Source organism: Acomys russatus, chromosome 5, assembly GCF_903995435.1.
Source record: "Acomys russatus chromosome 5, mAcoRus1.1, whole genome shotgun sequence".
NCBI lineage: Eukaryota > Metazoa > Chordata > Mammalia > Rodentia > Muridae > Acomys > Acomys russatus.
The window spans coordinates 7128023-7141808 of NC_067141.1; the positions used below are offsets into that span (position 1 = coordinate 7128023).

The window sequence follows — 13786 nt, forward strand, 5'->3', positions numbered from 1 at the left end:
ATTGAAGAAATAAACTGAAGAACATATCAGAAGATGGAAAGATCTCCCACGTTCATGGATTGGTAGGATTTCAATGCAATCCCCACCCAAATTTCAACACAGTTTTTTACAGACCTTGAAAGAACAATATTTAACTTCACATGGAAAAACCAAAAGCCCAAGACAGTGAAAACAATCCTGTACAACAAAGGAATTTCCAGAGGTATCGCATGCCTGATTTGAAACTCTACTATGGAGCTAAGGTAATAAAACCCACATGTATTGGCATAAAAACAGACTTGTTGACCATTGGAATAAAGATGAAGACCCAGACATAAATTCACACACATACGGACACCTGATTTTTTTTTTTTTTTTTATGAAGAAGCCAGCAATATGCAATGGAATTCTTTTTAAACAGGATCTCATATAGGCTAAGTTGGCCTTGGCTTTCTATGTAGAAGACCGTGAACTCCTCCTGAGTGTACCGCCTCTGCCTCCCAAACACGGAGACTACAGGCTTATATCAGCACACCCTGCCTTTTAGATGATTGTTTTCCAGGGATAAGACTGAGAGTCCTAAACATCCTAGGCAAGTACTCTACCTCTGAGCTACAGCCCTAGTCCTCAGGGTCTCACTGTACGTCCCAGGTCAGGCAAGGACTTGTTTGCTTCTGTCTGCCAAGTGTTGGAATTACAGTTGCTCTGCTACACCTGTTCTGAAATACTTTCTTTGTATATTCACAGACACATATATTCCAAAATGGGCTAACATTAATTTTTCAGCTTCAGAGAGACTGCACAAAAAGTAAATGGATAAAATAAGCATTTATTAGAAGGGCATAAGGCTGAGAGAGAACTCCCTGAGACCAGCTCAAAAGTGGGAAACAGTGGGGGCTCCTTGGCGAAGTGGGGCAGGACTGTAGTTGTCCCCACTCCCCAGTGTGGCAGAGAGAGAAGGCCTGCTGCAGAGCTCACAGACGTGCGAGCTGCTCCTGTGCCCGTCGGCCAGCGTTTGCTGAGCAACCCAAGTCAGGGGAGGCGGCAGAGGAAGTCATGCAGAGGCAAGGCCAGGACCCCTGACATGGAGATTCCCAAGGTGTCAGAGATACAGGCGGCTTCCATGGCAAACTCTCGGTGTTTGTCACTGGTCTGGGAGAGCAAAGAAGAAGGGTTAGGCTTCCATCCCCAGGGCTCCCGAGGCCACCCACGGCCCTGGCCCGACGGACACAGACCTCCAGAGCAATGTTGTGGAAGGTGTTCACATAGGCAGCGCCGCCCAGCAGCCCTTCATACAGAACGATGACGAAGATGAGGTAGATGCTGGGCAGGAAGCCCAAACATACGTCTGCCAGCAGGAAGGCCAGGTTGAGGCACTGTGGGCAGAGGCAGGGGGAGGCCTGAGACTGGGCAACAGCACAGCAGGGAGGTAGCATCTCCCAGAGCTGCCTGGTAAAGGATACTGGTGAGGCAGAGGCCTGACAGGCCTGGGTAGGATCCCAGCGCCCAGCTGTGCCCTCGGACCCTGAGGTCTTGGTGGGCCTTCTCTGGCCCCATCCTCATCCTCACACACCTTTCCTTTGCACCTGTCACTCCCAGCCGGGAATGTCCCTCAACCTTCCCTCACTGGTGACTCTCAGCTTGGATCAGGGTCATCCCCACTGCCATCACTGGTTATCTCGTTTTCTTGCTTTTTGTTTCTTTTATAATGGCATGAACACCACAAATACTTAGACACACACACTCCCAACACACACACACTGCAAATCTAACATAGAAGCTTGTGCTTCATAGGCAAACGCGCTACCAGAGGCCTAAGCTCAGCACCCAAGGTCTCCCTGAATAGCCCCTGTTCTCTACCAGCTGCTGGGCTGAGACCAAGGGTCACTTGATAATGTCTGGAGACCTTCCTGGCTGTCTCAGGAGCATCTGGCCAAGGATACTGCTAAACACCCACAACGCACAAGCAACACAACAGAATTATCTAGCTGCAAATGTCAAGAGTATAAAAATTTGGACTGGAGAGCCGGGCGTGGTGGCGCACGCCTTTAATCCCAGCACTCGGGAGGCAGAGGCAGGCGGATCGTTGTAAGTTTGAGGCCAGCCTGGTCTACAAAGTGAGTCCAGGACAGCCAAGTCTACACAGAGAAACCCTGTCGCAAAAAAACCAAAAAAAAAAAAAAAAAAAAAAAAAAATTTTGTACTGGAAAGATGGCCCATTGGTTAATAGCACTTGCTGTTTTGCAAAACACCCACATGGTGGCTCTCAACTATCTGTAAATTCCAGTTCCAGAGGATGGCCCAGCGGCTAAGAGCACGGACTGCTCTTCCAGAGGTCCTGAGTTCAATTCCCAGCACTCACATGGCAGCTCACAACTGTCTGTAACTACAAGATCTGACACCCACAGACATACATGAAGGCAAAATACCAATGCATATAAAATAAAAATAAATAAATCTTAAAAAAAAGATAAGATTGTACAAAGGCTAGAAGCTTCCAGGACTCAGCCTAGGTTAGCAGATGGAAGCAGTAAGCCTCCCAGACAACTGAGTCAGGCAAATAAAAGATATAGTTATGGCTGGAGAGATGCTGGAGAGATGGCTCAGTGGTTAAGAGCATTGACTGCTCTTCCAGAGGTCCTGAGTTCAATTCCCAGCAACCACATGGTGGCTCACAACCATCTAAAATGTGATCTGATGCCCTCTTCTGGCCTGCAGGTGTACATGCAGCCAGAACACTGTATACATAATAAATAAAAATCTTAAAAAAAAAAAAAAAAAGATACAGTTACACTTGACTAATTGTATCCTACCTAACATGAAAGAAACCTGGGTTTTCACAGGTGTTAACAGTTGCCTCTGTCTGATGTGAAAATATGTTTCTTTGCATAATGTATTGGTAAATAATCATAAAATACATTGATTAAAATGTGGTACAAGCCAGGCTTGGGGCAAATACCCAAAATCCCAGTACTTGACACAGAAGCAGGAGGATCATCAAGTTCAAGACCAGTCTTGGCCGCACAGTGAGACCTGCCTTAAGAAACCAAAAGATTGGAGCTCAGTGGTTAAGAGCACTGGCTGCTTTTCCAAAGGACCTGGGTTCAATACCCAGCACCCACACGGCAGTTCACAACCATCTGTAGCTCTAGTTTCAGAGGATCCTGTGTCCTCTTCTGGCTTTTGTAGACACTGGATGTATGTGGTACATGCACATACATGCAGGCAAAACGCCCATACTCGTAAAAACTCAATACAAACAGGAGGAGTGGGTGTCTGGCAATACGGCTCAGCAGGTAGAGACATTTGCTGTGCAAGCCTAACAGCATGAGTCTGAGTCCCAAAGCCCAGTAGAAGGAGAGAACAGACTCCTAAAAGTTTCTCCCTGGCTTCCACATTCATGACAGTATATGCACACTCTTGTGCACACACACACATAACTACAAGTCATACATATAATAAAAATACATAAATATTTGTTCTAAAAAAGATAAATGAATCAAGGGTTAGGGTAGGGCATGGTAACACAGGCCTATAATCCCAAGTACTGAGGCTAAGACAGGAGAATTAAACATTCCAGACTTATGTGTTTCAGCGGGAGGTTCAAGGCTAGCCTTATAATGAAGACTTAGCCTCCCGGGGCTGGAGAGATGGCTCAGTGGTTAAGAGCACTAGCTCTTCTTCCAGAGGTCCTGAGTCCAATTCCTGGCAACCACACGTTGGCTCACAACCATCTATAGTGAGATCTGCTGCCCTCTTCTGGCACAGTTTGGGCTGATGAGGTGGCTCAGTGGGCACAGGCACTTGTTTCCAAACCTGATGACCAGAATCTGATCCTTAAAAAAAAAAAAAAAAAAAAAAAGCGCCGGGCGTGGTGGCGCACGCCTTTAATCCCTGCACTCGGGAGGCAGAGGCAGACGGATCGCTGTGAGTTCGAGGCCAGCCGGGTCTACAAAGTGAGTCCAGGATGGCCAAGGCTACACAGAGAAACCCTGTCTCAAAAAACCAAAAAAAAAAAAAAAAAGAATCTGATCCTTAGACCAATACATGGAAGAAGAGAACCAATCTTGCAAGTTGTCCTCCGACCTCCATACACATGGCAAGTGCCTTCCTCCCACCAATAAACAAATATAAATCTAATTACAATTTTTTTGTTGTGGTTTTTCTTAAATTACAATTTTGTTTGTTTGTTTGAGACAGGGTTTCTCTGTGTAGTGTTGGCTGTGCTGGGCTCCCTCTATAGATCAGGCTGGCCTCCAACTCATAGCGATCCACCTGCCTCTGCCTCCCTAGTGCTGGGATTAAAGGCGTGTGCTACCATGCCCAGCTCCTAATTATACTTTTTAAAAATATTTATTTATTTATTATGTATACAGTGCTCTGCTTGCATGTACACATGAAGACCAGAAGTGGGCACCAGATTTCATTACAGATAGTTGTGGGCCACCATGTTGTTAGCTAGGATTTGAACTCAGCACCTTTGGAAGAGTAGGCAGTGCTCTTAACCTCTGAGCCATCTCTCCAGCTCCTAATTACAATTTTTTAAACAGCAAAAATAAATAATAAAAGTTAGAAGAAGGGTTAAGACATAGCTCAGTGACAGCACTGACCTAGCATGTACGAGGCCCTGGGTCCAATCACAATGACAACAAAAACAAACAACAAAAGGCCAGGCATGGAGGGACAAGCCTTTAATGCCAGCATTCATGAGGCAGATCTGTGAGCTCCAGGCCAGCCACAGCTACACAGTGTGTGAGCGCCTGTCTCAAAAAACAAAGAAAAAAAAACTAGAAAATAAAACAAACAACAACAAAGCCAAACTAATTAAAATAGTAGCTTTTTCTACATGTTGCTGTAGAAACACCTTGAAAAATAGGTATGGCTCGATCTATTAAATATTTTAATTTTTGCAGTACTAGAGATGGAAGCCACAGCCTCATACAGGCTAGGCAAACACTCTGCCCCTGAAGCACACCTCCTGTTCCACCACATCTGACTTCTTGATAGGGAAACTGATGATCATTAGACGTTCAGAGACCTGCTCAGAGTCACACAGCTGTTCAGAATAGAACCTTGCATCGAGTATGACTGGCTCCAGATGCCACTACACAGTTCATAAGGAACCTGGTGGCCTTTAGGGCTATCCTTAGGAATGCTGGAGTACGCTACCACCTGCTGCTATGTAAGGAATGCTGGGAGATGGAATGGGAGCAGGAGGACAGGGCGGGGACTCAGTACCTGCAGCAGGGCCAGGACCCAGGTAAAACGGAGTCGGCAACATTGGAGAGAAGAGCGGGAGGCGAACACACCGGCCTGGTACAGCATCTGGTACCTGAGGTGGGGGCAGGGAGGAGGAAGCTCCTCTGGGTGCCTCTGGGGTCAACCCCCAGCGCCCGACCATCAAGGGATCCTCCCAGGTCACTGCCCACCTGCCAACTTCGCTCACCATCGGTACTGCTGAGCATGGCTTAGGGATGTGTTCCGGAAAAACAGGAGCTCAAACTGTAGCAAAACCCAGACAAGTGGAGATTTGTGGAGCCTCAGTCTTATTTCTCCTCCCACACCCCCTTCCCAGCATCCCTCACTCACAAGTCCCTGGTTGATAAAGTATTCTGCAAAGTAGACCAGCACCAGGGGGATGATGTGTCGCAAGAGGCCCTGGAAGAGTCGGAAGATGTAAGTGGGGGGCAGGAGGGAGGCAGAGGATCCTCATGGGGCGCCCACGGCCACCGTCCAAACCTTGAATACTGTCCACCTTTCCTGGAGGGAGAGGTCCCAGCTGGAACCTACAGGGCAGGGAGAGAGGGGGAGGAAGCTGTACACTCAATGCCTCGCTAGGTGCCAACATGCAGCAAGCAACCAGCCATCACAGCAGTGTGCACCGATTTAAATGCCTCTGGGTTGCACACTTAGTAGTCCCTAAAATGGTAAACTTCAAGCTATGTATGTATGCGTGTGCGCATACATATACATACATATGTACATACATACACACACATGTATACACACATATGTACATACATATTTAACTGACTAAACATGTAGATCAGTGCACAGCTGTTATCAGCTGACTCCACCCAGACTCTCTGGCTCTGCTCTCTGTTTCTGAGGACATTGTTTTGCGTCCTGTAACAGTGTTCTCATTTCTTCACTTGGAGCGTCACTATTGCCTGCATCGGAATGTCTGGCATGCGAGTCAGCATTTAGTAAGTAAACATGACTGCTTTGACCCAAGCCTGTACACCCAGAAGCCTGTTCCCCTCATCTGTGTCCACTGTTGGGACTAAAACCCCAAGGGAAAAGTGACCCCGGGAGGGCCTCCGGCTCCTACCTGGCTTTGACTCTGGCGTCTCAGCGCCTATGAGAGGCTGCCGGGCAGCGGTCTCTGCTTCCTCTTCCCCTCCAGGGTCCTGGGTTTCAGGAGATGTGAGCAAGAAGAAATAGCTGGCATGGCAGAGAAAAACAACAGAAAGGCCCCGAGGCCTCTTTACATCTGTGTGTTTCTACAGATGGGGAACCCCCAGCCTCTAAGGTACCCAATCCTGTGCTGTGCAAGCTTCAAGTGTTGACCTGGCTGCTCTTGTCTCCTTCCCACTCCTGTGAACTCTCCCACTTCACAGGTCCCTCTCATATTCCTGTCTTTCTGGTTTGTTTTGTGACTCACTGAGTTTAACCAGGTCTGCATGATCATGGGCTTTTTTTTTTTTTTTTTTTAAATATTTATTTATTTATTATGTATGCAGTGTCCCCCCCATGTATGCTTGCATGCCAGAAGAGGGCACCAGATCACATTATAGATGGTTGTGAGCTACCATGTGGTTGCTAGGAATTGAACTTAGGACCTTAGGAAGAGCAGATAGTGCTCTTTTTTTTTCTTTCCCCTTTTTTTATTATTAATTTATTCAAATTACATCTCAGTTGTTAGCCCATCCCTTGTATTCTCCCGTTCCTCCCTCCTTCCCTCCATCCTTCCCTCCTGCTACCCCCCCACCCCCCCCCCGCAGATAGTGCTCTTAACCTCTGAGCCATCTCTCCAGCCTGGGCTTTATTTCTTTATTTAGGTTTTTTTTTTTTTTTTTGAAACAGGGTCTCACTATGTGGCTCTGGCTGGCCTGGAGCTCAGCATGTATGCCAGGTTGGCCTCAAACTCATAGAGAGTCTCCTGCCTCGGCCTCCTGAGTGCTTGGAGTAAAGGCGCTTGCCTTTATTTCCAGTTATCTAATTTATTTTCTGAGCCAGGGTCTCTATGTGTATCCAAGGCAGGCTTCAAACACGTGATCCCTCGGCTTCAGTCTCCCAGGTGTTCTGGATTATGAGTGTTTAACATCACACACGTCTTGACTCCCTTTTTTCTACATGTCCTCATCCTTGTAGGAGGCCTCCGGATCTTAGCATGACTGACTCCATGATGGAAATGCCATTCAGACTACAAAACTCAGCATGTGGACAGTACCACCAGCCAAAACGAAAACAAAGGCCTGATCCATCAAAGGCCGGAGCTCTGGGGAAGTCTCTAGATGCACTAACCATGCTCTCTGGCTTCTGTTGTTCTGCTTCTGGCTAACTGTTCTTGTTAACTGAAGTATGTCTACCCAGACCTTGGTTTTTTTTTTTTTTTTTTTGTACTTAAAAGCTCATCCTGGTAAATGCTCTACACTACACCAGATACCAAGCACCTACTGTAGTCGCTGGCCAGCTAATGAAGACTTCCTATTGGCTTAAACCCATTTCTAAGCAGGCTTCTTTGTTGGACACCTCCCAACAGCCCTAAGCTATAGCATGATCTGCTTGCCTCTGCTTCCTGAGTGCTAGAATTAAAGGCGTACACCACTATGCCTGGCTTAATAGTGCTTTCTAAAACACAAACACAGACGGGTGTGGTGGCGCACGCCTTTAAGCCCAGCACTCGGGAGGTAGAGGCAGGTGGATCTCTGATGAGTTTGAGCCTGGTCTACAAAGCAAGTCCAGGACAGCCAAGGCTACACAGAGAGACCCTGTCTCGAAAAACAAACAAACAAAACAACAACAACAAAAAAATCACAAACATACACAGAACAAACGCACTCAAGTGTCCTAAGTCCTAATCCAGGTCCCAGGAGCCTCTCTGTGCTGATGCCTCACATTCATCAACTGCTATGGGACAGAGACACCCAAGTGTCAGGGCTGAAGCTGTCCAGAGTCACATAGCTGACCCACGTCCGCTCTGGGGACTCAAATTGAGGGCTGTCGAGAGAGAGAGTCCAGAATCCACAGGGTCCCACAACAAGGCTGAAGAGATTGGAGGGTTGGATCAGGATCAAGCTCCTCCCCTCGTCTTTCACCCTTTGGGCCCACGGACACTCACCTGGCTAGCAACAGAACAGGGATCCCCAACATAGAAAGCAGGGTGTGCTGAGGGGAGAGGCCTGCCTGGGTGAGTCCCAGGTAAGACAGCGCTCCAAGAAGCCCTGCACCCCCAGTACCGGAGGACCACCAGGAGATCACAGCCCTGAGGACAACACAGCAGCATTTAGGAAGATGGAAGGGAGTAGGGGTCACCCCTCTCCCCGTGTCCTTCCTGCCCAGGCTGCTTACCTGGGGTAGAAGGCTGTGAGAGAGAGAAAGGTCACCTCTCCTAGACCTGATGAGATGCTGGCCAAAACGACGCCTGGGAAGATGACAAGCATACGGTGGCCTTTAACTGAAAGCCATGGTCCCCCATGATTTGCTTACAGCCTCATCTCCATCAGCTCCTCGAGGCTAAAAATAGATCTGTCACTGAACAGACTGGACAGGAGAGGGTCTCCTCTCTGAGACTGTATGCCCGTCTTTATCCTCCCAGCTATTCAACCCTGCTCAGCCCAATCTATACTCAGTTCAGCCATTTCTTCCTACTGTCATCCTTTAAATTGTTCTCAGAGCCAGCTCCTTGCTGGGGGAGCTTTACAAGGTTTGTTTGGGAGACAAAGCCTGAGCATTTAGTCCAGGCTGGCCTGGAACTTGCCATGTAGATCAGCCTGGTCTGCCCCGACCCGCTTCTCTTTTTCATTTGAGACAGGGTTTCACTGTGCAGCTTATGGTAGCCTTGAACTTACTATGAGGCCCAGACTAACCCCACATTCAGTCCTCCTACTTCAGTCTCCCAAGGGTGTGTATGAGTGCACACCCCCACACACAGACACACACACACACAGACAGACACACACAGACACACATACACAGACACACACACAGACACAGACACACACACACACAGACACACAGACAACCCCCCACACAGACACACAGACACACACACACACACAGACACAGGCACACACACACAAACACAGACACACACACACACAGACACACACACAGACACACACAAACACAGACACACACACAGACACAGACACACACAGACACAGACATACACAGACACACAGACACACAAACACAGACACACACACACACACACGGACACACATAGACACACACAAACACAGACACACAGACACAGACACACACACACAGACACAGACACAGACACACAGACACACACACACACACAGACACACACAAACACAGACACACAGACACACACACACAGACAGACACACACACATACACAGACACAGACACACAGACACACAGACACACACACACACACACACACACACAGACACACCCCACTAGCAGTCTCCTAGGGTTACAGACATATCCTTTTACTCTGGGAAGCTGGAGCGACTATCCCCCAGCACACGGCTGAAGCATCTAAGTTCCCACCCACCTCTCATAGCTGCATACTCACCACAGAGGCTTAGCCCTACTGAGTGAGAAAAGGCGACCAGGAGAAAGCTTCCAGCAGAACAAACTCCACTGACGAGCACCCGGGGGCTGAGAAGAGATGCGGGGGGGTGGGGATCTCAGAAGGCCATGTCCAGGCTCCCACTCCCTCCCCACTCTGCCTTCCTCCTGCCACCCTGACCCAGACCTGTAGGGCAGCAAATGAAGGCCAAGAGGAGCCAGGAGTTTGATGACGAGGGTGGGAAGGATGTCTGCTAGGAGCACTGCCTGAGACAGGAGAACACAGTTCAGAGCCTTGACCCTCCCAGAGACAACCTTCCCAGCCCAGGCCTGGAGCCAGCCAATGAGACCTGCTGTAAGTTCAGGCTCTGGAGTTAGGGGTTTGTTGCCAGCTCTGGGGCTCCTCCGACGGCTGTCAAGGCATTTACAGGCTCTGAGCTTCCGTCTCCTCATCCCCAACGGGGAAGCTTGCAGTGCCTAGTTCACAGAGCTATGGTGAAGGTCACCTGAGCTGATATTTACCCTTTACAAAAAGGCCTCCCAGTAACGGGCAGTACTGATCACTGTAATTCTGACAGTCCTGGCTGGACACATAGGAAATGGGGGTGCAAAGGCATAGATCAGGGGCCTACGTGGGTACTCACAGCTGTGGAGATTGAGTTGCAATCAAACCGAGACGAACTGTTGTGGGGCATGGGTGTTGGGCCTGGCTCCACCTATGGGACAGAAGAAAGTCTTTCCTACACAGAGGCAGGAGGCTAAACAAGGCCTGGTCCCAGCTCTGCCCTAACTTGACAGGTAGCTGGGGGTAGGCGTGGGCTTCTTGGGGCCTTAGTTTTTCTATGTGTATCATGAAGGAGAACATTTGTAAACATCCGACCCAGAGGCCAGAGATAGCATAACATAGCTAAGAGCATTCATATAGAAATCTGGGGTTCTGGAAAAAAATCTCATCTTGGGTCAAATTCCCTATTGAACCTGCAAAGTGGGGGCTGCTTCTCTTAGGGCATGCGTATTCTAGCTCTCTAAGACAAGGAGTTCTGCGCCAGGCTGATTTTTGCCTGCCAGGAACATTTGTAACATCTGGAGCCACTCTTCGTTGTCACTTTTTGGTTAGTGGGTGGAGACTCGGGATGCTACTAAACACCCAGGATACGCAGTATAGACGTACAACAGTCACCTAGCCCCAAGTGCCAACAGAGGCCAGGTGACAAGACACACCACAAAATAAGGTCTTACCCAGCTAGGTATTTGAGTTTACCAACCTGGTACCCGTTGCTCTCTTTATAATCACCCCCCTCCCCATGAGGATATGGGGGACTAAGAACTTTAGCTCCCGTACCCCACCCATGGCTACTGCATGAGTTTTCCAGGGGACCTCCAGCTCCAGATGAGTCCCTAGTGTGGCCACGGGGACTAAGCACAGGGTGGTGCTGAGAGGGCTTCACTTACGTGGCTCTGGTTTCCAGATGCCTGCTCCTGCTTCAGGATGTCATGGGCAGCACTCAGCATCACCACATATGAGAAGTTATTGCAGAGCCCCAGGATCCTAGAATGAGGGCAGATCTTCACTCCATGCCCTCCTGTCCACCCATAGTCCTTACAGATCTCTCCCTTACCTGCACCCTTCAACCCCCCCCCCCCCCCCCCTTTTTTTTCTCTCCACCATCAGTGTCAGGGTTTGAAACAGAGGCTTTGAGATTAGAGCGACACCCGCCCCCACGCTGCCAAGCACCAAGACCTCTACTGGAAGGTATACCTGAGCACTCTTCCCGTCCCTCCCCCCAAGAGACAGGGTTTCTCTGTGTAGCCTTGGCTGTCCTGGACTCGCTTTGTAGACCAAAGCCTCGAACTCACAGCGACCCGCCTGCCTCTGCCTCCCAAATGCTGGGATTAAAAGCATGCGCCACTACACCCGGCTCCTCAGGCATTTTTCATCCACTGACACACTATGGGTCAATAAAGATACCCCACAGCCTTGAAACCCAAGTCAGTTGCTTCCTACTTCTGTGGCCTTAGTGTATTCCTATGTAAAAACTGGGGACAAACTTTCACCTGCTGATCTCCAAGAGTGCTAGAGGAATCAAAATAATACCAGGGCTCCTTCTGATTCATAAAACATACTGCTCTTATTTTCATTTCCCGGACTGTGCTCGGCACTAGGAAAAAGCAAATAGGCTGGAGACAGACCTCACTTGTAGAGCAGAGCACGGAAGGCCCTACTTTTAATACCCTGTCCTGCAAACAAAATCAAGTGAGCCAGGCATGGTGCTACACACAGGGCCTATAACCGCAGCACCTGGACGGCAAAAGCAGGAGGATTAGAAATACAAGATAAGCTGCCCTGGGAGACATAAGACCTTTCCATAAAAATAAAATAAAATAAAGTAAAACAAAGCTGCAAGTGAATTGGTTTGGAGGAAAACTTTTAAGAACACTACAGGTGGTGCGAGCGGCTCTGACCAATAGGTGATTGGTGGTATTCTAATGGAATTTGGAAGTTTACAGTTGACTCTGTATTTGTGGGTTCAATTCCCTCCCTCTCTGCTCCAGTCGCATTTTTATTTTTGCACAACTCTCAGAGCACTTACCAGAAGCCCACTGCATTCTTCCAATGGGCACTCGGACCACCCAATGGAGGGGCCTGGGGCTCTGAGTCGGTCTCCTCCCCTAGAAGGAAGAGAAGGCATGGTGTGTATGTGTGTGTGTGTCCTGTTGCGGGGAGCTGGGTCAGTATGGGGCAAAGGCCGTCACTCTCAAGACAACCGACAGAGTACTCACTTTCAGAATCTTCAAGGCGCCTCCACGAGCCCGCAGAGCTCTCCATAGCATTGATTTAGGGTTCCCCGAAAGGACCCAAAGTCAGTGTGTGTTCGGAGTTGGCTTCAAGGTGAGAGTCTGGGACAGGTGGGTGCGAAGGATCAACGCCCCGTGGTCAGTCCCAGGTCCCGCTGTCTGCTACACAGGGCTCTCTATCAACAGACCCCCCAGATCTCCAGCGCCTGTCCAACCACGCCCCACCCGCTGGACCCCGCCCCCAGCCCCTCTAAAACAAAGCCCCCGCCCCCAGGCCTGTACCTTTAAGAGCAGCTGAGCTCGCCGCAAGGTGGAATAGCAGATTGCAGAGTCACGTGACAGCAACAGTGGCTCTCCCATCACGTGCTTGGAGGTTGCTTCCCTATTTCCGGGTCCTCTTTTTGCCTTTGGCCTTGTCAAATTTGGAGAGTGGAAAATGGAGAGTTCGGGAGAACTCTGGAAGCACTGATTTTGAACTGGAGCTGGTGGGAGCCACAAGTACAGCCATGAAAAGCGGCACTCTAGACGCCGACGAAATCTGCCAGTACTAGTCATGGCGCGGGAAGCTTCAGCTTCTGTCCTGCTGCCCTGAGTTGCCTGAAACAAATATGGCTACTTTCCTCCTGCTGTCCCACGACCCACCCAACTTCCCAAGGACAAGTTCTGCTTGGAAGCAAAGGCGACCAGCCTCAGGTCTTATCTGTTGTTCTTACAGCCTGTGGTAAAGATCTAGAAGAAGCAGCTGGGAGGTAGCTTAGAGTAGAACAATTGCTTAGAAAGCTCAAAGATAAACACCCACCAAACAGGTTCTATGAATTATCTACGTCAGTATTCAAGACGTTAAGAAACTCCTTTTGCCATATTATCCCAGAACCAACAAATACCACGAAAGTAGTCCAACCCCCTGGCCCCTCCCCCAGTGTTAACCAAGGATCCTGCATGAGACCTTTAGGTGACTTTAGAGACCCAGCCAGCAGTAAGAAATAGAGCAGAGGTGCTGAATTCGCTGAGCAAGCTGCTATGGGCGTTCTTCCTGTTCGGTGATGTCAGCCTGTAGTCCTAGTTGGACTTTAGGAGAACTAGGCTAGGAGGGCAGTTAGAACACGTCACCTCACCTAGTCCCAAATAAAGAGTCCTTTACCTTCCTCTCGGTGGTAGGGCAGCATCTTGACCATTCCTCATCAAGCCTGTTTCTCTGCTATGGCTTCTAGCAGCCTCTGCCCACTTCTACCAGCTTTTCCCA

At 49.1% G+C, this 13786-nt stretch overlaps 1 protein-coding gene across 2 annotated transcripts; it reads right to left on the reverse strand.

Moving 5' to 3' along the window:
* Nucleotides 1-767: 767 nt before the first annotated feature.
* On the reverse strand, nucleotides 768-12706 carry Cln3 (CLN3 lysosomal/endosomal transmembrane protein, battenin). Of its 2 annotated transcripts, XM_051145239.1 has the most exons (15): nucleotides 12529-12706; nucleotides 12339-12417; nucleotides 11200-11296; nucleotides 10392-10463; nucleotides 9935-10014; nucleotides 9752-9837; nucleotides 8554-8626; nucleotides 8324-8467; nucleotides 6311-6423; nucleotides 5719-5765; nucleotides 5569-5637; nucleotides 5426-5481; nucleotides 5218-5311; nucleotides 1215-1355; nucleotides 768-1131 (listed from the first exon to the last, which is right to left on the reverse strand). In XM_051145239.1, the coding sequence occupies exons 1-15, from the start codon at nucleotides 12572-12574 to the stop codon at nucleotides 1012-1014; spliced, it is 1317 nt and encodes a 438-aa protein (XP_051001196.1). In that variant the 5' UTR covers nucleotides 12575-12706; the 3' UTR covers nucleotides 768-1011. The 2 variants fall into 2 exon arrangements, with proteins under 2 accessions (XP_051001196.1, XP_051001197.1); XM_051145240.1 differs by lacking the exons at nucleotides 12339-12417; nucleotides 12529-12706 and adding an exon at nucleotides 11803-12032.
* Between the last annotated feature and the right edge of the window lie 1080 nt (nucleotides 12707-13786).